Source organism: Chrysemys picta, chromosome 1 (assembly GCF_011386835.1).
Source record: "Chrysemys picta bellii isolate R12L10 chromosome 1, ASM1138683v2, whole genome shotgun sequence".
Taxonomy (NCBI): domain Eukaryota; kingdom Metazoa; phylum Chordata; order Testudines; family Emydidae; genus Chrysemys; species Chrysemys picta.
This window is the reverse complement of record NC_088791.1, coordinates 63002570-63027971: the sequence shown is the minus strand read 5'-3', so window position 1 is coordinate 63027971 and position 25402 is coordinate 63002570. Positions and strand designations below refer to the sequence as shown.

At 43.6% G+C, this 25402-nt stretch overlaps 1 protein-coding gene across 4 annotated transcripts in view; it reads right to left on the bottom strand.

Moving 5' to 3' along the window:
- Window positions 1-25402, bottom strand: part of RASSF3 (Ras association domain family member 3) — a 158964-nt gene that overhangs the window by 66867 nt on the left and 66695 nt on the right. Inside the window, exon 1 of one of the 4 annotated variants that reach the window (XM_065558260.1) lies at window positions 11567-15106. The exons of 2 other annotated variants lie outside the window; for them this stretch is intronic. Coding sequence is in view for 1 of the 2 variants with exons in the window: in XM_005303193.5 (XP_005303250.1) it covers window positions 11098-11205 (108 nt within the window). In the remaining variant the exon portion in view is untranslated. Of the gene's footprint in view, window positions 1-11097; window positions 11514-11566; window positions 15107-25402 lie in introns of those variants that run through there. One more of the 4 variants, XM_005303193.5, reaches the window with a different exon arrangement.

Genomic DNA, 25402 nt, shown 5'->3' with positions numbered 1-25402 from the left:
GTGGACAATAGAGAGTAATTATCAGTACTGTACTGAAACAAGCACTAAATAAAAAAAATTACTCAGGAAAATTCAGACAAAAGTTAAAAATAAATAAATCATTTTCATATAAAATTTCCACAGAAAAGATTTGACTTTTTTATTTTTGGGGACAAAAAGTCAAAAACTCTGAGTTGTTGAATGAAAACCAAGAATTTCTATTTGGAATTGCTGCCACCGTGCCTCATGCCCCCATTCTCCTGTATGGGCTGGGCTCCCTGGCCAGACTACATCTCTCATGATGCACCACCATCTCCCCTCTTGCTGTTCCATCATGCTACATCATGGGAGATGTAGTCCAGCTGGGGAATCTGACCCATAAAATAGAATGAGGGCATGAGTCACCCAAACCTAGGGTTACCATACGTCCGGATTTTCCCGGACATGTCCGGCTTTTTGGTCGTCAAATCCCCGTCCGGGGGAAATTCCAAAAAGCCGCACATGTCCGGGAAAATAGAGAGCCGTCGTGGGGCTTGGATCCGCGCTGGGGCCAGAGCCAGAGCCGCTGGGGCCGGCGGTGCTCGGCTGCCGGCCAGCGCCGCTTGGCCAGGGCCGGTGCTGGGGCCGGACGGGCCGGTGCCCCGGGGCCCGATCCGAGCTGGAGTCGCCGGGGCCAGAGCCGCTCGGCCGGTGCTCTGGGGCCCGAGCCACTCGGCTGGGGCTGGTGCCCGTACCCCGGGGCCCGAGCCGAGCTGGAGCCGCCGGGGCCGGGGCGGGCCGGAGCCGCTCGGCTGGGGCCAGCGCACTCAGCCGGAACCAGTGCCAGTGCCCCGGGGCCCGAGCCAAGCCAGGCTGGAGCCACCGGGGCCGGAGCCACTCAGCCGGGGCCGGTGCCCGTGTCCCAGGGCCCAAGCCAAGCTGGAGCCGCCAGGGGCGGGGCGGGCCGGGGCCGGCGTGCTCCACCAGAACCGGGGCCGGCGCCTCCGGGGCCTGATGCCCCCGGTTCCCGAGCCGAGCTGGGCCGGAGCCGCTGGAGCCGCTCGGCCGGGGCTGGCGCGCTTGGCTGGAACTGGGGCTGGCGCCCCAGGGCCCGAGACGCTCGGCCAGGGGGCCGGACTGGGCCGCGCCTCCCCGCCCCAGCTTATCTGCTGCCTGCCTCCCTGTTTCAAGCTTCCCGCGAACATTTGAGAGGGAGGAGCAGGGGGCCGGAGCGTTCAGGGGAGGGATGGAGTTGGGGCGGGGACTTTGGAAAAGGGGCGGAGTTGGGGTGGGGCCAGGGCGGGGAAGGGGGCGGGGCCCCTTGGAGTGTCCTCTGTTTGTTATTTTAAAAAATGGTAACCCTACCCAAACCACAACTCTCATGAGGTACCGCAGCGCTATTTCTGAATACAATTTTTTTGATTTACAGACAAAATTGTTTATTTTCATGTGTTTTTGTCAATAAAAAAAAAAAAGTCAAAATGTTCTCTGAAAAACAGAATGTTTTCTTGAGAAGTTTCATTTTGGTGAAAGCCTAATTTCCTGTTGGGAAAGAGTTTCAATGGAAAATTTTCAGCCAGTACTACTTAAAACTTAGTAACTAATGAGGAGAACAAAAAAAAAGAAAAAGAAAAGTAGTTATTACACATGCTCTGTACCTCATATAAAAACATACATCCAATTGGTTTTAGAATATTTACTTTTATCGTTGTACACCTTTTTGAAGAGGAATTACTTCATTTTAAAAAAGGGTAATATCTTACCAAATGTCATTTTCAACAGTTACGCAGTTTGGAATTTTCAAAGCTGTCTAGGAAAGAAGGGAAAAGAGAACAAGACCAGTCCTTGAAATCCTCAGACTTCCCCCCGCCCCAACTTTAAGTTAAAAAATGGCCAAATTACTTTTTCAGAAAATGTTGATCAAACTACACCAAGCCTAACAATGTCTGTTAATGAAAGCCTATTAAATATGAAACAGATGAAATGCTAACACACCGTAAGTACATCAACCCTATTGTAAGGGCAACCTTGAAGCAAAGGACAGTGAACTTGATTAAACAAAACAAAACAAAAACCCACACACGGTAACTATAAAATACTCCCACATGGGTGGGGATATTTTACACTTGCCATTTCTTCTGACCTAGGCATGGAGGAACTGCTATTCCTTTTACTCTGACTGCAGCAGACTGTTTATATGCACAGGTTTCAGAGTGGTAGCCGTGTTAGTCTGTATCAGCAAAAACAACAAGGAGTCCTTGTGGCACCTGTTAATCTCTAAGGTGCCACAAGGACGCCTCGTTGTTTATATGCAGGCACCCAGATTCCTCTCCTGCACACTACGTGAGGTTTGCTACAAAAAGCACATGACTGTTTAACTTATCCAAATACAAGATTGTACAGGACACTCGCTCTTCAAAACTCTGCTGCATTTTGCCAACCTTACAGAAAAGCAATTCTCAGTTCTTCACAGGGGGAAAGAAATACATGGGATGTCACTTGTTCCAAAGTAACTAAAACCTACCATGTGGTAGGACATTTGTGTGTGTGCATCTGTGTGTGTGTGTGTGTGCCTCTATATGTGTGTGTGTGTGCCTCTTGACAACGCTGAAATAACTGCAACAGCAACAGAAAAGTGCTTTGCTGAATGTACGCCTGAGTGAAGTACGTGCTTAACTTGAAGCATGTGCTTATAGTTCCATTCAAGTCAATAGGACTTAAGCAAGGGGTTAAGCTCTTTGCTGAACTGGAGCCTTAAAGAGGAAAATTATAGCTACACAAATTCTGCCCTTAGTTACACCCTGTGCAATTCCACTGATGTCATTCCAGATTTACTTTGCTATGAATGAAAGTAGAATTTAGTCCAGATTCTTGGATGTAAGGCAAGAGGATTTGTCCACCGCAATTATATCTTTATGACGCTTAAATTGGCTCCTAAGGATATTGCTATGAGTCTACGCTGCATTACAGATCTATTGCCTCACCTCAAATCCTCTTCTAATATGTTTACCCAGAACCGTTAATCCATACCAGCATTAATGGTTTTTGCACATTGTGACAAAATATTTTTCCAAGTAGTATCAGTTTCAACTTTCCTTTTCTCATACATATACACCTCTACCCCAATATAACGTGACCCGATATAACACGAATTCGGATATAACGCGGTAAAGCAGTGCTCCGGGGGGGCGGGGCTGCGCACGCCGGTGGATCAAAGCAAGTTCGATATAACGCGTTTTCACGTATAATGCGGTAAGATTTTTTGGCTCCTGAGGACAGCATTATATCAAGGTAGAGGTGTATATACAGTATTGTGTGCATCTCTGTGCGTCTCTGCATCTGTGTGTCTTAAACTCCAGCCATCAGTGGGTATTTGCATCTCTTCCTATCTCTGGCTGCCCTGATACTGTTTATACAGAGAGTGTACAGCAGAAAAGAAGATTAGGAGGACATGGTTCCCCTCTTCCCCATTAAGACAGTTATTAGAGGTTACTATTTACCTTTGTTTTCGCTAATTCAGATGTCCCTGTGGCCTACTCATTCTGTCTATAGTAGGTGCACTAAGAGGGAAATACACAACACTCCTACTGATGGCTGGACACTTTGAGTCTTGTAGACTAGAAAACAAAGTCCAGAGGACAATTCTGAACTTTAACCATATGTTACCACCAGGGCCGGCTCCAGCATTTTTGCCGCCCCAAGCAAAAAAAATTTTGGCCGCCCCCCCCTTTTTTTCGTCCCCTCCTACCCCCAGCCCTGCCCCAACTCCGCCCCTTCCAAACCCCTTCCACAAATCCCCGGCCCCGCCTCCTGCCCCGGGCTTGCCGCATTTCCACCCCCCCATTGCTTCCTGCACCCCCCCCCGCTACCTCCCGCCCTAGCTCACCTCCACTCCGCTTGCTACCCCGGGCACGCCGCCACTCCGCTTCTCCCCCCCCCCCCAGGTGAGGGATGGGGGAGAAGCGGAGCATTCAGGGTCGCAGGCGGAGCGGAGGTGAGCTAGGGTGAGGGGGCACAGGAAGTAACCTGGGGGTCGGGTAGATGAACCGCTCCCCGCTCCAGCTCATCTCCGCTCCACCACCGCTGCCTCCTCCGAGCACCCCGCCGCTCGGCTTCTCCTCCCTCCCAGGCTTGCTGCACAAAACAGCTGTTTTCCACCCGGCAAGCCTGGGAGGGAAGGGGGAAGAAGCGGAGCAGCGGCGGTGTGCTCAGGGGAGCGGGCAGAGGCAGAGCGGAGTGGAGGTGAGCTGGGGCACTTTTTCCTCCATGCCACGGAGTCGGTGCCTATGATGGGTGGCACCAGAATGCCGTCCCTAGAATGTGCCGCCCCAAGCACCTGCTTGTTTTGCCGGTGCCGAGAGCTGGCTCTGGTTACCACCTGGCAAATTATAGTGAAACACTGAAATCTATATGGATAACCATACAGATATACTGTACACTTCTGACAACTTATGAACTCTTCAGCACAATAAGTCTAGTTACTGTACTTCAACATTTAGATATATTAAACCAAGGGTTTTCTGTAACTGAACAAGACGTGTCAGTGCATGTTTGGTGTACATGAGTATCACCAGCCTGAAATTTCTAACAAATCCTATAGCACATGAGTGGGGCTCTGCATGGGTTTGCTCAAACAGATCAGATTTCAGGAGAAGGGCTTACGTGTATTGATATGGTAGAAGGAAAACAAAGTAAAAGGATAACATTTTAGTCACCCCGTTTGCACGCTATCCTTTCTCCATGCCCTATTCTTCTATCTACAATATCACTGTACGGAAGTAAGCCATGACACCTTTAATTTGATTTGCTGAGTGTAACAGCATAGGTTAGATGTTCCAGTAACTCAAACCACCTTAGGGACATTACATTCATCTCCTACCGGCAAGCAAAATATTTAAGACACAAGTTTGGAACTTCTACCTCATTTCTGGAGTTCAGGTATTGACATTAGATAAGCCCCAAAAATACAATCGCATGAATATCAGACCCCAACTGTGATCATGCTCAGCTTATAGTAAGCCACTTGCAATAATTCTGCTATGTACAAAAAAAGAACACTTAAATGTACGTTATGACATTTTGATTGAAAAGTACTCTGTGGGCTTCTGAGATTGTTACAAAAGCATGGGTGGGTAATAATTTAATGCTAAAGTACATCAACCTTGCTCTAAGGCAAGCAACATGCACCAAAACTCCACACCAGTCTGCCCAATGACAGAAACAAAAAAAGATACAAACATGAACCTCAAAAAGGTTTGCTCCATTAGTGATGTTGGCAGACAGTGTCACTATATGTGTAAAAAAGCTCGCTTAAATCTTTCAGCATCTCCTTTCCCAGCATTGGTATGGAGAGAAAGTAAGTGGTTGGAGTGCACTGCCTCCTGTTGGATAAAACAAGAGCAGTATGGACAGCAACTGATTTTTATCTAGGGTTTTATACTATGTTCATCACTATAGGGTAAAAGGTCTCTCTTGACTTTCAATTTTTTTAGCTGTAAGAAAGAATGTTTATAGCATAATATCCCCTGACTGCCAAAGGAATTATAAAGAGAATAAGCCACATTACTGGATATTTTTAGTTTTACTTTTAATAAACTTCATGACTGCTTGTCAAACAAGTCTAACCTTTCTGGGTAAAAAGAAAATCTAAAAATAGAATCATTTGTTCTAATAATCAGAGGAGATGTTTTCTCCAGTGAATGTTACTGAGAGGAAACTCCATGGGATTCTGTAGACAGGGTCACAATGGCCAACAGTGTGAAACTCAGACTAATTGTGGACATTAAGGTATAAAGCCAGCATCAGATTCATAATGTAGACAGTGCAGAGGAAAAAACCACAACTTGACTCTTGGGAAAGGCAAGAGAGGCCATGGAGGCCCTGTACCTGTAAGAGGAAAAGGGAGGAAAAGAATGGAGAAGTGGGACAAGAAAGACTAAGCCAAGACGTAGGGAATGAGGATTTGCGGGGGGGTGGGAGAGGAATATCTGAGACTGACGCAAAGAAATGGAAAACACCCACGTACACACTTCACAAGGACCTATGAAGTGGATGAAAAGTGCAATGGGAAAACCTTCACAATGTCAAGCAAGTTGTAACCAAATATGGCTGTCTATAGGAGTATAGAGAAAGCCTTAAACAATAGCTCGGAGATATGCACTGTCCCAGGCATTTCAATAGAGTGCTAAATTAGATTCCAGCCGACACGGTTAACTATTTCACCAGCTATCAAAGCCTGTAAGAAAAGCAAGGAAGTATAATGAAGATCTACATTGGCATTGCCCAAAAGGGGGGAATGCAAAGGACTAGCTGGGGAAGGAGAAGGCATAGATTAGAAGATGTATAAATGAAGATCTGTAGGCCGCTAACAACATGACAGGTTGGCAGACATGATTGTGTTTTCCTGAAGAAAGAGCTCAACTTTCAAAATTTTTAGAAACATTGCACAGGGAATGGAAGAGCCACACAAACTAGATCATATAAAGCGATAAGACCTGATATTGCAGAGACTTACACACCGGAATAACTTCACATACTAATAGTCTCAATCTCCGGACCCAACTTTCTACAGTTCTTCCCATTTCATCTAGAAAACATAACAGTGATACAAGGAGCTACAGTAGTCCAGGCCCTCCTGGATATTTATGTAGTCTAGTCTCTCCACAGTTCCTCCTGTCTCTGTATTACTGATACCACAGAAGATATGAGAAAACACAGAAAAAAGTAATATCCCCTTCCATGGGCCACAATGTGGCACAAAGCAAGCTGCATTTTGAGCACCCTACCGTAACCATGAAAACATATTTTCTTCCCAGCTTAATTTCCCTTTTGATAAGATGACTGATGTAATTTGAAAAATGTATATAATTAGTTTGACCATTAAATACTTTAATTTACTTAGAAATCTTGTTAAAGCTACTGTGTTGTTTGCATAACATCCCCTTGGAAGCTTAGTAGTGATTTCATTTTACTTTATATCAAAACTTTGTGTTCTTCCAGCATGCAGTTTTACAAGTGATAGGCTGATGGAATTTGGAAAAGTTATTTAGTCTAAAAGAAAAGCATTAAAGCTTTTGTTTTGGGAAGGAAAAAAGCCATACAGGTGAATAATGATATGGACATGGCATTCAAGTTGGGATCTACCACCTCCAAGAGTGCCCTTTTAACTGCATCATGTCATATAGGTAGGACCATTAATTGCAATCTGTACTACATGAAAGGGAACATGCTTCTTATTTACAGAGTACCAACAGCATGATAGGCACTTGACAGACAGCTATGAAGACAAGATCCCTGCCCTGAAGAGAGAGTGCTCAAACTCAGCGACAGCAATGTGATGCAACAAATAGTGTTTCATCTCACATTATTTTAATTTCAATACTTCTACTTAGATTTTTTTTAAGGTGGGAAAAGGAAAAAAAAGGAGAGACATCACAACCTGTTACCTTGGTTTTAAAAAACTCCACTGAAGACATTATACTTTATAAGGATATAAAGAGAGACCATTATGAGATTTTTAAATTTCTAACCCAGAAGTGGTTTCATTTAATTTCTCTTGTTATGCAACTTAATTCCTGTTGTTATGGTGGGCAGACAATTAACTCCAGGACGAAAACTCAATAGTCCACTAATTATACAGATTAACTGATCTTTGCTTCCAATTCCTTTCTCCCTGCCCCCTTAGCAACTTAAACATGACCTAAAGATCCAACGCAAGTGCTGATTTCTTTAGACAGTTAGACAAAAGAAGCCTGCAAGCCAGTACAACGTCTCTCTCTGCATGCAAAGCTGCAAGCTAAAAGTTTTCACTCTTTCTTTTGGGTGGGTGTGTATGGAGAGGTGTGGAGGTGTAAAACAAAGTTAAGATGGAGTACTTAAATTGGTTATATTTAAATATGAGTACCACTGGTTAGTCTTACACGGGCGGGGGGACACTGCAAAATTACAGTGTGTGCATTTGAAAAGAGACACAGGAACAGCAACTGCCCTCTAGCTATCAGGGGATTTACCATGCATTTTTGACTAAGCCTCAAACCCAAACCAAAGTAACATCCTCATATATACACAAAGAGTCTTATTATGACAGCTTCCCTTCCAGGGAAAAGAATCTTTCAGTAGTCACATGACCATTGAAATCTATGTTCGGTTAAAAAAAAGGAGCACCAATGCAACTCATAATAAGCATAAGCTTTGTGACTAGAAATATTTAGCTGAGTATTTCTGGGACTGCAGAGTCACTGATAGAGCTGAATTCTATTTCAGGCTGCCCAATATCAAAGTCTCACTGTTTGTACGCTGTGACAACGTGTTGTTGCACTATCAAGCATCATTACCGGATTAGACACTAGAAGTGCTACTTATTGCTGGTAAGAGCTTTTAATGTTAGACACAAGGGCAAACACTGTCTAGCCTTACTCACGTGAATAGTCTTCAACAGGAAGACTCATATGAGCAAAGTTTTGAAGGGGCATAGCTTGCAGGCACAGGGCCTAGAACGGCTAACAACATAGGAGAGGAAGATGAACAGTGGCAAGAAGGAGTAGTAAGAAAGTGAAAAGGAATAAAAACTAAAGGCAAGTCTATACTACAAAATTAAGTTGATCTAAGTTACATCGATGTACAGCCACCGTAGTAATTAAATCACTTTTGCATGTCCACACTCTGCTCCTCATGTTGAGGGTGCATGTCCACACCAGGAGTGCCTCCACTGATTGAACTGTCAGCGTGGGGCATTGTGGGAGGGCTTTGGAAAAGCTGCAACAGTTGATATAAGCAATGCAGTATCTACATTCACACTGCATCGACTTAACTACATCGACCTAAGGGCTATGCCTCTCATGGAGCTAGAGTTATTAAGTTGCTGTAATGGGTGAATTACATTGGTGGGAGCTACATTTTAGCGTAGACACCTACAGAGTTAGGTCGATGTAAGCTGCCTTACGTCAATCTAACTCTGTAGTGTAGACCAGGCTTAAAAGGGAACATTTTTTTAAAAAATGGATGGAAGCAGAACTACCACTAAGAAAAGATCCACAAAGAAACAATGGCTCATCAGTTTCCAAAGACAAGAACAACCATCTCTAGAAAAGTCAACTCAGGCTTTTGGAAGCAGAAAGACTAATGAGGGAGGGCTGAATCCTCTGATTAAAGACAATCAAAAAAAGAGGAACAAAGTTTACTATAGAATGTTTGACCCCTATTTTGCATCTTTGATGGGACACTGCATCTACTTGACATTTTTTAATTGAATCCTGGTACTGGTAGAGGTGAGTTGCTGCTGCTTCATTTTCAAACCTCCAAACTTTCAGTATTTTGAACTCATAAGACTAGGGTACATCTAGTTAATGAAATATCTATTTGATAACACCCGAGTACTGACCATTTAGCAGAGTTTAAAAAAAATCTTGTATTACTGAACAAGACACTTTACATTTCTCATATCCTCGCTCCTCATCAAAAGGCAGAAATGGTCCTTACCTCAATTCAACTCATGCTTGCCGGGTTCAAAACAAAAGTACAGAGCCACACTACAACTAAAAGGAAAGCGGGAAACGGAAAGCTGAGAGTGTGATTACTCACTACTAGGAAAACGTGATTTTTATCTCAACATCTAGGCTCCATAACTTTGCTTTCACACTGAAGAATTTTGAGTTTATTATCTAAGTTTTTATAAGATTGCCCATTAGCCTGGTATCTGGTTGCCTGCCACAAAAAGCAAAACACAAAAGTATCAAAAAAAATTTAAACTCCCAATTAAAATATTTGTTAAATTAAATTATCAATCTAGTGTCAGTGTGCTCACTCTCAGTAGCACTCTTGCTTCTAAGCCAGACCAGAAAGCTCAAGTCCCAGTTTTAACAACATATCCAGTATTATACCTGTTGAGCACTATTAGGGGCTGCCACACTAGTAAAACTGGTGTCTTTTCTCTACACGTATTGTATATTAAAAATGTCAAGACATTTCCCCAAATGGAGTAAGGATCTGGACAACCTTCCCTTTCTCAGTAAGGATTATTTCATATCCAGACTGTGTGAATTATTGCTGAGTACTTAATGATGCCACGTTGCTATCCCAGCATCAGTATCTGAAGTGTCTGTAATGCACTTTGGGACATCTAAAGCACTGAAGTCAGTAAACAAAATCTATTTTTATTTCATTTCAATCCAATATATAGAAGGAAAATCTGCCATACTGCCATTTATAGAACATGCCTCCAGTGCTAACACTAAAGAAAACAAGTTGTCAAGTCACACCTTAGTCTAACAGATAGGATTAAAAAAAGAACTGCCACACATTTAATAAATTAACTGTTGAGATCCCAAGTCACTAAACGGAATGTGCATGCTGTTTTAAATTACTGATTATGGCTTATCTGTAACAGAATATTTGAAAACCTTTATTTCAATATTGTATATCCACCTTAATCCAGAGGGGTAGAGGGTTTACTGGGAGGGAAGGGGTTGGGTTTGGAAGGGTGCAGAGGAGGTATCAGTGTTACCTCGAGAGAGGAGGATGCCTCATTACCATCTAAGGCAGAATAAGGAGACAGATGCTCCTGATTTCGGTGCCTGGAATATGTCACCCACTCTTGTCGGCTACCAGGGAATCCTGGAGCTGGGTTAACGCCTATTCAGGTTTAGTGGCTGTTCCACTGCATCCATGCAAGTGTTACTAAGACAGCAGGACCGAGCAGCGGAGTCGGACCCGGACCCCGGCCCTAACCGGGGCGATCCGGATCAGGCTGTGCATGCGCTATCCCAGCCTTACACGGAGGAGCTTATGCCACAGCTCCCCTAAAGAGCATTTTCTAAATCGGGGGTGGGCGGGCAGTAAGGACCGAGGGCAAATATTCCCTGTCCCCAAAGGGCGAAGGTGCTTCGCTGGGGTGGAAAAAACATCGGCAACTTCTGCTGCTGCCTCACAGCCGGGCCCGGGACACGTGGAGGCCTGAAATCAGACAGCCGGGGGGATCAGTGCCTGGCGAGCGGCTGCGGCGGGGGGAGGCCGCCTGGAGCGGGGGGAGCCAGGGCACAGCCCGAGGATCTGGTCCCGACTCGGGCCAGCCCGGCAGCACATGCTGCCCGCGCGCCGGGGGGAGAGGCCGGGGCTGCCCCGGCCCGGGGACGTTGCACTCACTTGCAGCTCGGGCCTGGCTTTGGCCGGGGGCCTCCCGAAGAAGGAGGTGCGGGCGGTGAAGAACTCCTCGGACTCCTCCTCCTCCAGGCTGCTGTAGCCGCTGCTCATGCTGCTAGTCCAGGGCAGCGTCAGCGGCCGCCGCTGCTGTAGGGGCCCGCAGGCGGAGACCCCCTTCCCTGCCGCCGCATGGGGGCCCGCTGCTCTCCCTCCCAAGGCTTCCGGGACGCGGGAGCAACAGCTGATGCGGCTGCAGCAGCTGGCTCCCGCCTGCCCAGCCTCCCTGCAGCACAAGTTCACACGGGGCAGCGCAGCCCAAAGGGGAGCTCCTGCTACAGCGCCGCCCTCGCCCCTGCCTCCTCCCCCGGCAGCAGGGACTGGCCTGACGGCCGGCAGCGCCCCCACCTCGCAGGAGGGGGCGGGTGGTGCAATGCAAACAGCCCGGAAGCCCCCGGCGCCTCTCCCTGCTCACCTTGGGCTGGGATGGACTTTAGTCCCCGAACAGCAGGTGAGCTGGGCGGAGGCACCGTCTCCTGCAGAGCCAGCGCTGGGCAGTTCGTTTCTATGCAACTAACTCCACATCCAGCGCTCGCGCAAGCCTCTGTTATGGACGCCTGGGGTGAGAGTGGGATCGGTAACGGGGAAGGAAGAAGACAGCGCAGTGGGAGAGCCAGTTTGATAGCTCAAAACCCTCCAACTTCAGTGCGTTGATTACTTACGTTGTGCCAATAAGCTGCCAGCCAGGCACTTCAGCAGGAAGAGCGAAGACAAGAGACCAGGCCCGCCCTTCTCTGCTCTGCTCTCAAACTAGCATCCAAGCAACAAAAACCATTTTAACTCCCACCACTTGTTATTTCAGGCGAAGTCTGGGTGTACACATACTCTTCTTGGGAAATAAAAGTGGCTTATGTTTCTGTCTCTCTAACCAACAGGGTTACAACAAAACTGCAAATCCAAAGCCTGTGACTGCCAGATGCTGGGGGACTGGATGATGGGATGGACCACTCCATAATTGCCCTGTTCTGTTTATTCCCTTTGAAGCATCTGGCATTGGCCACTGTCTAAAGACAGCATACTGGGCTAGATGGGCCATTGGTCTGACCCAGTATGGCCATTCTTATGTAGCTTGTCAGTTTTACTTCAATTTAGTTTAAAGCAATTTTCCAATTTAAGCAAAATCAAACACTGTTATTCCCCAAGAAGAATGTCCACCCCCAGACTGGCACTGTGGTAACAAAAGGTGTGAATTAAAACTGGGGCAAGTCTGTGCATACACCAACTCTCAGATAGGGGGTAGGGTGTCTGTCTTCACACATGTCTTTAAAGTGTCTGGCATGCTATTGGCACAATATAAATATCAATTCACTTGGCGTTTTGGGGTCCTTGTACCAACAAACTGTCCATCCACACACATTGGTTGCTTCCTTCCCCATTACTGACTAGCCCTAGAGTATTCTAGTCCAGGATAGTCCTAAAGCAAGATGCACCTAAACAATAGAGATAAGGGAACCCACAACCAACAAAGCAATTAGGCATAAGAATTAGTAACTGTGTTGCTGGGTCTACAACTTTTGTTTAGTTGTTTTTAAAAGTTCTCTCCTTGAAGGGATGATTAGGAGATACAGGCCTTTGGGAGGAGTGATATTTAAGGAGAGACCTGAAGAAGGAGCGGATGAAGGAATGGCAATCAAGCTGGGAATTTCAACTACAGCATTGGCAAAGGTGTGGAGGCAGGAGTAGGAGGCCCAAAGGGGGGCAGTTATTTGAATGGCTCAGTTGGGGCAAGAGTGAAAAGAGATCAGTGCAGAGAAGTAGGCTGATGGTTACTAGATTTTTTTTAAATTTTCCATTTCCATCATTCTCCACTGTCTTTGCAAATGGCCTCATCCATTTCTTGAAGCTCTCCATTTCCACGCAAGCAGAGACATTTAGGTGGGACTGTTCTCCAGAACACTCTGCAAAAGAAACAAGAGATCCCAGATTTTCCCCCAACTATATCCTATATTTGATCTTTTTAAAAAAAAGGTTTTGAAGGCACACTGAACTGTGAGTTACACTTGCACCAACACTTTGATCTTCCTCTTCCACCCACCTCAAGTGCACTTTTCCTCCAAGTCTTTCTGCCCCCTTCCAAATGGATTTCATTTTACCTAAATCTTCCTCCAGGTATGCTTTTCATTTGCTTATTGGGCATTGGATTGGGTCCTGCACAGACTACCAGGCACAGATTTTTTCTTACTCCGCCCTGACAAGCTTTACCAATTAGTTAACCAAAAAAAGTAATAGTGCATACTGAAAACAACGATCCACAGTTGGAAGATATACTTACTGATAACTCTGCTGAAGGCAGGTTTGTTTTTGTGCAGAATTAATGAAGTGTTATCTGAACATAATGACGTGAGAAGTCAAGGAACATGGCAAAGATTTAAACAACACTTACAAGCATTATGCAGCATAAAGTTAGTTAGTGTTTGTGAAACAGATGTATAGAGCTGTATAAATGCTGCAATACGTGGAAGAGAAAGGAGGCAAAGGGGGTGAATATCTATCTAGGAAAAGCTCAGTTCAAACATAGCATATTTTTCTATGGCAGAAGTGCTAGATGTTCAAGTGGTTCCCAAAGTCAGATGGAACAAGCGTCACAGCCCATGTAATCAACCAGAATTCCTGCTGGTTTCTGTTTGCTTAATGAACTGTCTTTACTAACCATATATTTTCTCTTGAACAACAATAGCAAATCATAATATAATGATTGGGTCATATTCTAGAATGCATTGGCTGTCAATCAGTCACAGAAAGAAAGAAAAACTAAATCTGCTGAGAAATAAGTCTGGCAATCCATTGTTGTGATCATTTGAGCAACTGGCAAGAGGATAATAGATAATGGAGAACACATTTTAAAAAATTAAACAGAATTGAATCCAAATAATACTACAAATACCCACATAAGAGGACTAGAGAACAACATCATTTTATAAAAGCATAGTGTCTATAGAAATCTAATTTTAAAAGAGGTTTTTAAACTACTGCCCTTCTAAGGTCAAAATAAGTTAAAAAGTTTGTGAACCAAATAATACATCTGCGACCAGAAATAGTAACAGGCATACAGTGTTCTGGAACAATGTTCTCATGAATAATCATTAATATAAAGCAAGTGCAGGAAAATATGAACTTTGTATAATACAGCTGTATCTTACACAAAGAACAAGATGAATATTTTCCATTATAGGTAGAGCTAACCTGCAGCCTTATACTTGCATCAAGGATTTGGAAGTTCACTTTATTGAAATGCAACACCAGGTTCAGCTTCATAAGAACTGCACAGTAAAGCTTATAACAGGAAAACAAACATGAACATTTTGACTAACCTGGCAAGGACTCTGAATTGTCAAACATCATTTCATGAAGTCAGATATCTAATTTAATAAAGGTGGACTGTTCTTCAGAGTCTAGTGACTTCATTATGTAAACATTTTTTGTTTGCTTGCATTAAAGTAGTAGTTTATTCACTGATAAAAAAAACTCTGTGGAGTTTATATCAGTTCCAGCAATAACTGTGTTGTGTTTGCTCTTGCTTTCTGTGTCAGATGATTTAAGAGTGTGTAATCTCATCAAAAAGGAAATTTACCAGACACTCACTGGCCAGTTGGGGTGGCCTAGTAATAGTGCTCTGCACCACCGGGCAGAAGACCCAGCTCCATAAACCAGTCCCAGTCTTTTCTCTTGCTCACAAGGTTGGAGTATGGGAAAGGTACTGGGCCCTGGGAAGCAAGGAAGTAAAAGATGGGGTGAGGCTTAGAAGGTCCTACGTCGTTTAAGAATAACTGAGCCTCTAGCTAAACAACAGAACAATCGGAAGGAGAGCAGAGTTTTAAGCATGTACATGACTTTGACATTGAAGATAATAGGTCTGATCCTGTGCTGCATCCTTAGATTCTGGGCTGCTCAAAGGTCCAAAACAGTCCCTGGCAATCTCCCAAGAGCTATGTCACAGCCCATAATCTCCATATTGCAATGTCCTATAGGCCCTCTCCCTCCCCAACTCTCCTGCACAATATCTATGCCAGGGCCTGTGAGGGGGTGTAGCATTGGACCACTTCTGGTGGCTCTATACCATGCCTGTCTCAGAGGAATCCTTTCTCAGTTCTTTCTAGTGCTTGCTCCATTCTCTGCCCAAGTGACATATGGGGGCACAGTGGGGGACAGAGCCTGTCCCATAGGGACTACTCCGTCTCCTGTGCATAAAGTTACGCATGTCCTTAAGCCTTTGAAGGATCAGGTTAATGCCTCCTAAAAGGTGTAAGGCAGGTGACAAGGGAGAGAACCATAGGGCACTGAAAGGACTCCCAAAAGCAAAAGCAAACCCTCCACCATAAAACACCTCCCCAAAAATTCTGCTCCTGACATTTAGAAAGCTAAAAATACACAGATTAATGAAGGAAAATCCAACTGTATTTTATAAGCACATGTTCAGCAAGATATCACTGAGCTAAGAAAAGAGAAGGAATTGATGAGCTGCAAAAATCAGAGGCAATCAAAGTAAATTCATCCCCAAAATTAGAGAGCGCTCTGAGGAATGTCATTGATTGCATTAAAAAAGTGACTGAGGAAAGATGAATGTATTAGTTTCCTGCAATGTTGATTATAAATACAATATCTGTGATTGATACTGGTAACTACTGTATGTTATTACAACATACACATTTCTAAAATATTGTTTTATAAGGATGCTAATAATTTCGGTAGGATATAATTCTGAAAGCTAATTTCATTGTAAATAGTATTACAGCTAGTCTGCAATCAGCATTCTGAAATACTGAGAAGAATTGTAAATTAGAGGGTTACTAATAAAATAGGAAAAGCTTTGAACAGAGAGTTAATCCTTCCTGCCAAATGAAAAAGATTCAGGTTCAGATTCTATCAACCTGATAGTCATTCAATTGGTAACAGAGCACTGATAAACTGTTACAAGGCTGCTGGGTATCCTGATTTTTCTTCAAAACTTAAAAAAGCCAAATATTCATTTCCTCTAAATTCTGTATAACAAAGTATCTTATTGTCTTTTCTTGTGAGGTATGCTAAGAAATCCCAGATAGTATTAATTGGTAATAGAGACGGATTTAATGTTTGGATCTCTGTCTTGTAACTTTAAATAGTGTTTGCTATATCTTGTGTACCCAGATATCATGGTTGAAATAATAATAATGAATAATAAATAACAATAGTTAGTAAAACTTTCCTTTCACAAAGTTGTTGAATGCTGCTGAGCCCCTCTGATCAGTTGTCATCCAATAGTCTTTGTTCAGTGCTGATACCACTGAAACACCATCTATATTTTCCCTTCTTTTATCAAGATTCACACTTTCAGTAAAACACAGGAATTTCCATAATGATTAAACTATAACAATGGTAGAGGCTCTATGTGAAAATACAACTTTAAGGAAATGTATTCTATAATAATGTGTACTTAAAACAGAAACAAAACTTCTTCTGCTTTTTACACTTTTCCTAATTGTTAACAGTAGGCAAGAGTATTTGGAGCAATAAAAATGAACCAGACCTTCTGTTTTAAGTATAGACACCACAACTGTGGAAGCTTACATGCTTATGAATACCAGGAAAATGCCAGTCCTAATATACTATAACTGCAATTTGATTCCCAGCATCTGTCTTGAAACCAGGAAATAAATGAGAGGTGGGGCCTTCCAGTCACGCAATCAAGTCAGCAGTGTGATTTCTAAGGCAAAGAAAAAGAGATCCTCTTGTTACCCTTGAGATGTGTCATTTTTTCTATTTAATTACAAACTTGCTTAGAGGTGCAGTGGAAACTTTTTAGGGATCATCCACACTGCAGCTTGGAACTTAGAGTATTATTTTAATAACCAGTATTGGAAACTGTTGATCAACACAGTGACACGAGAAGGGTGTATAACTTTTGATTGGACCTAACTTTTAAAAGCCAGTTGTTGAAAGCCATTGTCTAGCCTTTTCCACTCACCCTCAACCACCATCTTAAAAAAAAAGTTTGAGGTCATCCTATCAACCAATTCATAAAATAGAATTGCATCCTCAGAAGGAAATGATGTTGTCACTATCCTGACATTGGTCATCAACAACTCTGTATCTCTGTGATGTTGTGTTGAAAGTCATCCTGTGGAGGTCCTCCTGATAATCCTCTACTGAGAATACCTCCTGTACCTAGGTGGAGTAGGGCATTCCTTATGATGCATTGTCTGTTTGTTCATTTACAAAATTAAGTTTAGCAGTTGCTAAAACAAATTAATGATAATTTTCTGTACTTCTACAGCACAGCTATAAGGGCAAAATTTTCTGGACTTTCAATGAGACTTAGGTACCTTTGAAAATTTTACCATAATTCTAGTTTTGCTTTAGCCAGGGTGTGACGTTATTGACATAAACTGGGACCGTATAGATCATTGTTGCAACCAAGGTCCTGTAGTGGCACCCAAATCTTGTATAAAGGGGGTCAAATGGGGTGTCTAGGACAAGGTTATGGTTTACTGGTTGTGATTATGCTGTCTGTATGTGTGTATCAGTTTTATGGTCGAAGTTATGAATATTGGCTCTATACTGTCTGTATGGCAAATTTATGCTATGCTTCTGGGTGACATCCCAGACAAGCTGAGATTAGCACTGCCTAGCCTGCTTGATGGCCCATTAAGGACCATCAGCTATACAATGGACCCATTGAGAGAAGGCAGATACGCCTTGTAACTCAGCAAAGTATGCAGGGACTGGCCCATGTGACTCCAGACTCCATTTTGCGGTAATTTTCCACAGTAAGAACAAAGAGGTATTCTTACACCTGGAAAAGACTATATAAGGCTGATGCCTCATCTCCATCTTGTCTTCAATCCTGCTTCTTACCTCTGGAGGGACTTTGCTACAAACTGAAGCTCTGAACAAAGGACTGAATGACCCATCCCAGCTGGGGATGTATTCCAGAGACTTGATTTGAACCTGCAGTTTATTCCATCGCTGCTGCAAGCCTGAACCAAGAACTTTGCCATTACTGTATGTAATTGACTCCATTTAACCAATTCTAACTCTCATCTCTATCTTTTTCCTTTTATGAATAAACCTTTAGATTTTAGATTCTAAAGGATTGGCAGTAGCGTGATTTGTGGGTAAGATCTGATTTGTATATTGACCTGGGTCTGGGGCTTGGTCCTTTGGGATCAGGAGAACCTTTTTCTTTTACTGGGGTATTGGTTTTATAACCATTTGTCCCCATAACGTGTGGCACTGGTGGTAATACTGGGAAACTGGAGTGTCTAAGGAGATTGCTTGTGAGACTTGCGGTTAGCCAGTGGGGTGAGACCGAAGTCTTAGTCTGGCTGGTTTGGTTTGCCTTAGAGGTGGAAAAACCCCGGCCTTGGGCTGTAACTGCCCTATTTTAGCAATTTGTCCTGAGTTGGCACTCTCAGTTGGGTTCCGCCAGAACCGCATTGTCACACAGGGTTCACCAACTCACGCCATATTTGGAAGCCAACATCTACAAATTTATTCCATCTCCTGCTCACCATACAAAAGTGTTCTCATCCTACCACATTTGGATGGTGAGAGTGCTACTGCCTCTATCCAAAGAGGATGAGGGTAGAAGTGGAGTGGACTAAGGAGGGTTGAAATGGGGTAAATACAGTGAACAAAACACACAAAGGAAGTATTAGGCCAAAGAAAAACCAAATCAGATAGGTAAAATGTTAAAGAGAAAGTTTTAGGAAGAAAGAGAAAGTACTGACAAAAGATGTATCAAGATATAGAAGGAAACATGGAGATAGGAAAAAGCAAAGAAAGAAAATGGAAATATATTATTAAAATAAATTAAAGAGTGATACATACAGTGTCTTGAACTCACATTTTAATGGATTTAAGATCAATTTCCTGGCTTGGAACTGATGGCAGGGGGATTCCCAAATTGCAAGTTTTGACCTACTCATACACTACAAATGACGTTCATCTTTTTAAAAAGCTGACAGGAATGTCTGAGATTGCTGTAAGAGTTCCCTTGCTGTAAGACTTACTCTTGAGTCTTGTCTACAGTATTCACTGGCAAAGCTCCATTGGTGGGGAATTATGAACTCTAATTTTCTTAGCCTAGACTCATCCCTAGACAGCAGAAAAGAGCAGGGAATAAAGGAGGGAAATGTCTTTACATTAATGAGTTGTCCAGCAGAGCTAAAGGCATTACATTGCTCAGGCACTGATGAAAGGAGGCTTCCTGCTTTTGTACAGCTCTGATTCTCCTCTACTTTCCATCACTCAGCCCTAGCAATAGGCACTGCAGCAAGAACAGAGAACAAGAAAAATCCAACATTCTCACAAATTACATAGGTCAGGAGCCCTCGCCAATATCAGTTTTTAATTACATGATCACATTCTGTTTTCCACAGGGCCCCTGCCTCATTCAGTCTATAGGTACAGCCAAGGGGTCAATTTAAGGTTGCACTGGCATCTGTAAATCTGGCATTTCCTAATTTTTACTGCATGTCTTTGCAACCTAAACAACTGTTTTCACATATGCTTTTTAAAAGGAATAACTAATAGTTTAATTATTAGCTCTACACTGTTAGATTTACAGAATTTGCAACATGTCCGAGTTAGGTGCCTTGTATTGCATTCCCGCCTGCCTATAATTTTAAATTGGAAAAAAAAAAACTTAAAATTGTGTTTGTTTCACATATAATTTCCTTGTGTTTTAAAACAGAAGAGGAAAGCATGGTCTTATTAATGTTAATATTTAAATGATCCATATCTGTATTATGCTTTGAAGGTCACACCTCATTGATGGGAATGGGTTGGAGAACAGAGAATGCATAACTTTACTCTGGTTATAGTTGGCTGGAGACTCTAATTTTTCCCACCGATGTGCGGAATGAATTTTGTTATGTGCACCAAGATGGAGGTGATGTGTGATGCATTACCTTCATCTTGGTGCACATAACAAAATTCATGTGGTGAGGGTGGGGCCGAGGGGTTTGGAGTGTGTGCGGGGGGACTCAGGGCTGGGGCAGACAGTTGGGATGCAAGGGTGTGAGGGGTCCAGCTGGAGGTGCAGGCTCAGTGGTGGGGCTGGGGATGAGGGGCTCAGGGCTGGGCTGAAGGTTGGGTGCAGGGGGTGAGGGCTCCGGCTGGGGATGCGGGCTCTGGGGTGGGGCCGGGGATGAGGGGTTTGGGGTGCAGAAGGGTGCTCCGGGGCTACTGCAGGGAGAGAGGACTCCTCCTCAGCTCTCTCTGCCCGCAGCAGCACCTGGGCTTGAGGGGAGAGGCGCCTCTCCCTGCCACGGCAGCTCCGGGACAGGGACCACAGGATAGGTGCCCATCCCCCAGCCTTCCAGGTCCAGGCCAGGACTGGCTTCGGGCTGGGGGAGGGGTGCCCCGGCCGCAGCAAGTCCGGGCACCCCAGCCGCAGCAGGTTCAGGGTTGGGCTAATTTGGGGCCAGGGGAGCGGCGCCCCTCCCTAGGCCACGACAGGTCCCCAGGCGGGTTCTCTGAGTGGCGCTAAATAGGCTGCTGCATGGCGGCACAGCTTACAGGGAACTTAGGTGGAGATAGTTTTCTTTAAGGCTGGGGTAACGGCTGGGGTAACAGAACAGCACCATATATGCAAGTACATTGGCAATTAAGAGAAACAGTATTTTAAAGTAAAAGCTCAGAATTTGCAGATTATAGGAAGCTCTGTGGAGAGGTCTCAATGTTTTCACACCACAGTAGTTTCTAGTTCTGGATGTCCAAGCAGTGGTTTTGTTTGATTGTTTTGGAGCTTGAGATGTGTGTAGACATCTCACCAAAACAATTTCAGCAGCAGCCTGGAAGCAGTTGGTGAGGAAGTGAGCATGAGCATTGGATATCCCAAAGGAGGCTTAGGCTCTGCTAAAAAGAATAAAAACCTTAGTTGCAAACTAAGCATGCTTAGAAGGGAATTTTCAAATTGCTTGTAAGAATCTTTATCCAAATGTGATCATGGACAAACTCCAAAAGAAGAACTATTTACATTCGTGCATTTCAGAATTTAAATGTTTTTTGAGTTCTGTGTCAAGGGGGAGGGAGGGACTTTTTCTCTTTTAAACATACAGTGGACACCGTTTATATTTCAGCACTGCATATCCAAAATGGTGGACAGATTTTCTCCTCAAACTTTTTTTAAAAATTAACCGTTCAGCTAAGATCAAGTGTGGAAAATAGTATACCCCAAAGGACAATTTTTTTGGAAGTCTGTGAATGAGTGAGAGCAGGCACTTCTAACTCAAATTGTTTCGAAGCCATATAAACTGTAGCATTTGCTTTATACTGAAATGTTATGTTTTCCAGATGAAAGCTAACTGCCATTAAAAGGGGAATTGTTGTATGTGAATTGCACTATAAAATTAAATAGGCACAAAAGTCTGCACTAACTAGCTGTTTACCTCTGTGTTTTACTACACCACATAAGTTATAATCAGAGGAAGGAAACTCATAGGAGGTCTGAAGGTTTTTAATTGTTCTAGAGTGCAGATGGTTTGAATCACAGTGAATTGACATAGCTCAAGGTCAAAATTTAGAGTGCTAATAACTGCTTGAGTAAGTGATTTTAGCTTGTTTACACCTCTTCTGGAAAAGAGCTTTTTCAACCACTTTTAATGGCTTTGTTAGTTACTTTGAAGAAGAGCTCTGTGAAGTTTGAAAGCTTGTCTCTTTCACCAACATAAGTTGGTCCAATAAGAGAGATGACCTCACCCACCTTGTCACTGTGAAAACAGTGCTCGGGTTGACAAACATCGCCATAGCAGAAAATGAAATTTAATGAGCAAAGATGCCAAAGACATTTTCTTTACTACTTGTACCACTGCAGTAGCAAGGTTTGCAGTGGTAAATCTTGCTACTGCATTTTCACACTGTTTGTTTAACATACTTTCTTCTCCAGTTCCTGGCATTCTCCTTGCCAGTATAAAACCAGGATTTCTGCTGATATCTCTGCATCCATCACTCTTGGTTCACAGTTTTGAAGTCTTCTTTGCAACCATAGAGCTAAAGGCTTAATTTTAAAAAAGTAAGTGAGATTCCAGCAAACAAGACAGCAACTTAAGAGAGGTACCAGTACCATGTACCAGCTGAATGTGAGCCCTACCCTGCTGGCTACCATTATGTGTTAATGATAGTAGTATTACCAATCCCAAGCATTCAAAAATCATGAGTCAGTCCTCAAAAAACAAAACAAAACCCACTCACCTCCACCCCCATGATTTTGACTTAAAAGTTTTTTTCTTCTCTTGTTGTTGGACTTAAGTTCCAACTATCCTGGAATGTTAAAGGGGCAGTTGTATGTCCAGGACTATGAAGCAATCAATAAATGATTATAATGTGCATGTCCATTTGAGACCTTCAAAGTATTTCATAAAACATTAATTTGGCCTTGCAATACCGCTGTGAAGTAGCTAAAGAAAAAAGAATACTGCATTTGCAAATCAGCTATTTGCACAAAGCCATCTTGTTTGTGTTCGGACTTAAGAGTTCTTTAAAAAATTTGTCACCCTTTGAAAGCTCAGTTTTTACATGAAAACTGAACTTCTTAGCAAAACCCTGCACAATTTTTAATGAAAATATTTAGACCTTGTTGCAGCTTTAGTAGGGCTGTAGGTCTTACATGGAGTCTTAGGGTACGTCTATACTTACCTCCGGGTCCGGCGGTAAGCAATCGATCTTCTGGGATCGATTTATCGCATCTTGTCTAGACACGATAAATCGATCCTGGAAGTGCTCGCCGTCGACACCGGTACTCCTGCTCCGCGAGAGGAGTATGCAGAGTCGACAGGGGAGCCTGCCTGCCGCGTCTGGACCCGCGGTAAGTTCGAACTAAGGTACTTCGACTTCAGCTACCTTATTCACGTAGCTGAAGTTGCGTATCTTAGTTCGAAGTGGGGGGTTAGTGTGGACCAGGCCTTACTTCCGTCCTCATCACAAAGCGTCCCTCTGTGTGTATTCAGTATGGACAAGTCCCTGATGTGGCCTTCTCTCTTGCCCGAGAACCTGTTTTTAGGGCAGCCTCTGGCTACAACATGGTTTAGAAGAGCTGCCTTCACTTGCATGTAGTCCTGATGAACTGCATCCAGGGCCCAGTAGGTGGAGGGAGTTTCCTTACTTAGGTATGGCCCCAGCTGTTGAAGTCACCGAATACCCTTTTGAAGGTGACCAGAAACGTCTCCAGCTCATTCTCAGGCCTGTTTTCTTCAGTGGTCCTGTCACTAAAGATGGTCTTGAGCCAGCATTAGCTAATCCCTTCATAGGCCTGTGTCATAACTATAAAGGGAAGGGTAACAGCCTCCTGTGTACAGTACTATAAAATCCCTCCTGGCCAGAGACTCCAAAATCCTTTTACCTGTAAAGGGTTAAGAAGCTCAGGTAACCTGGCTGACACCTGACCCAAAGGACCAATATGGGGACAAGATACTTTCAAATCTTGGTGGGGGGAAGGCTTTTGTTTGTGCTCTTTGTTTTGGTGGTTGTTCGCTCTTGGGACTGAGAGGGACCAGACATCCAAATCTTTCTGAACAAGTCTCTCATATTTCCAACTTGTAAGTAAACAGCCAAGCAAGGCGTGTTAGTTTTTATCTTTGTTTTCTCAACTTGTAAATGTACCTTTTTGCTAGAGTGTTTATCTCTGTTTGCTGTAACTTTGAACCTAAGGCTAGAGGGGATTCCTCTGGACTATTTAAGTTTGATTACCCTGTAAAGTTATTTTCCATACTGATTTTACAGAGATGATTTTTACCTTTTTCTTTAATTAAAAGCCTTCTTTTTAAGAACCTGATTGATTTTTCCTTGTTTTTAGATCCAAGGGGGTTGGATCTGTATTCACCAGGGAATTGGTGAAGAGACTCTCAAGGCTACCCAGGGAAGGGAATTAGCACTTTGGGAGTGGTGGCAGCGGACCAGATCTAAGCTGGTAGTTAAGCTTAGAAGTCTTCATGCAGGCCCCCACATTTGTACCCTAAAGTTCAGAGTGGGGAAGCAGCCTTGACAGCCTGCTTTCTCAAGATGCCAAGCTGCTAGCTCCTCCCCTCCAGGACCGACAGCATATACAATCCATGTGGCAGGTACTTTTCCATCCTTCTTGGGAAATTTATTCACTTCATCTTCTTGTTGGGGGTGTGGTGTATTTACAACATCATCTGCCTAAAAAACATCTTTACAGGGTCCCTTTAAAATAGCTTCAGGAGCCAATGGCTGTGTATTCTTTGGTTTAATTCTTCATGTGTAACATTCTAAGAGCCACATCCTCTTGTCAGTGTAACACTGACAAGAGTCTGCAAATGCCTGAGCCACCAGGTATCAGCCTCTGCCAAAGTGAAACAGACAGATGGGAGTGGAGCAAATATTGAACTGTCTATAGCATCCTTGGCAGCAGATTCTGCAGGGCACTTATCAAATTTATTTTCAGCACACTTTGCATTTTGGAAGCAGCCATCACCGAATGACCATGGTGAAAATGTGGGAGAGTGGGGGAGGGGAATGCTTTTGAAAAGAATCCATTTCCTAATCAAAACAAGAAAGAAGGAGGGTTTTCCGAAATCTGGCACTGACAGCCTATCTGCGACTGGGAGATAATTCCTGGAAGTAACTAGAGTGAAACTGCCAAAACTAGAAGGGAGTTGGCAAAATTTAGCTTTTTTTTTTTTTCCCTTTCCTTATTGTAGCCAAAAAACACAGGTGCCTTAAAAGAAATGAAAGTGCACGGAAGAGTGTAGAATGACCAGGAAATATTACTTTTGCAGCTTTTGCTATAACATAGCCTAATGGACCTCTTTGTGAAATGCTGCTGTTGCACATTGTGTAATGGGTAGATGTCAGTTATTCTTAAAGTTACAAAGGTTTGGGAAGGGTGAGGTGCAGGCTTACATTCCTGACATAAGAGGTCTTGGGTCAACCAAGCAGCCTTCTGGCTGAGGAGGGAGGGAACAGGTTCCTTCCCCTCAGCCCATGAGTGCTCTGGGACTAAAATATGCTAATCTGCAGCAGGCAAGCACAGTTTAAAGAGGCAATGAAGTTATTGACAGAGGAGCATTAAAAGTCAAATTATAATTAATAAATGCCGACTGTCTCCAGGTGAAATGCTGAACCCACTGACATCAATGGGAGTTTTGCCATAGGCATCAATGGAGCCGAAGAAGTGGGCTGTAGTCCACGAAAACTTATGCTCTAATAAATTTGTTAGTCTCTAAGGTGCCACAAGTACTCCTGTTCTTTTTAATGGAGTCAGGGTTTCGACCTCACTTAGTGACCTGTGCAAAGTCTAGCGTACCTGTATGCT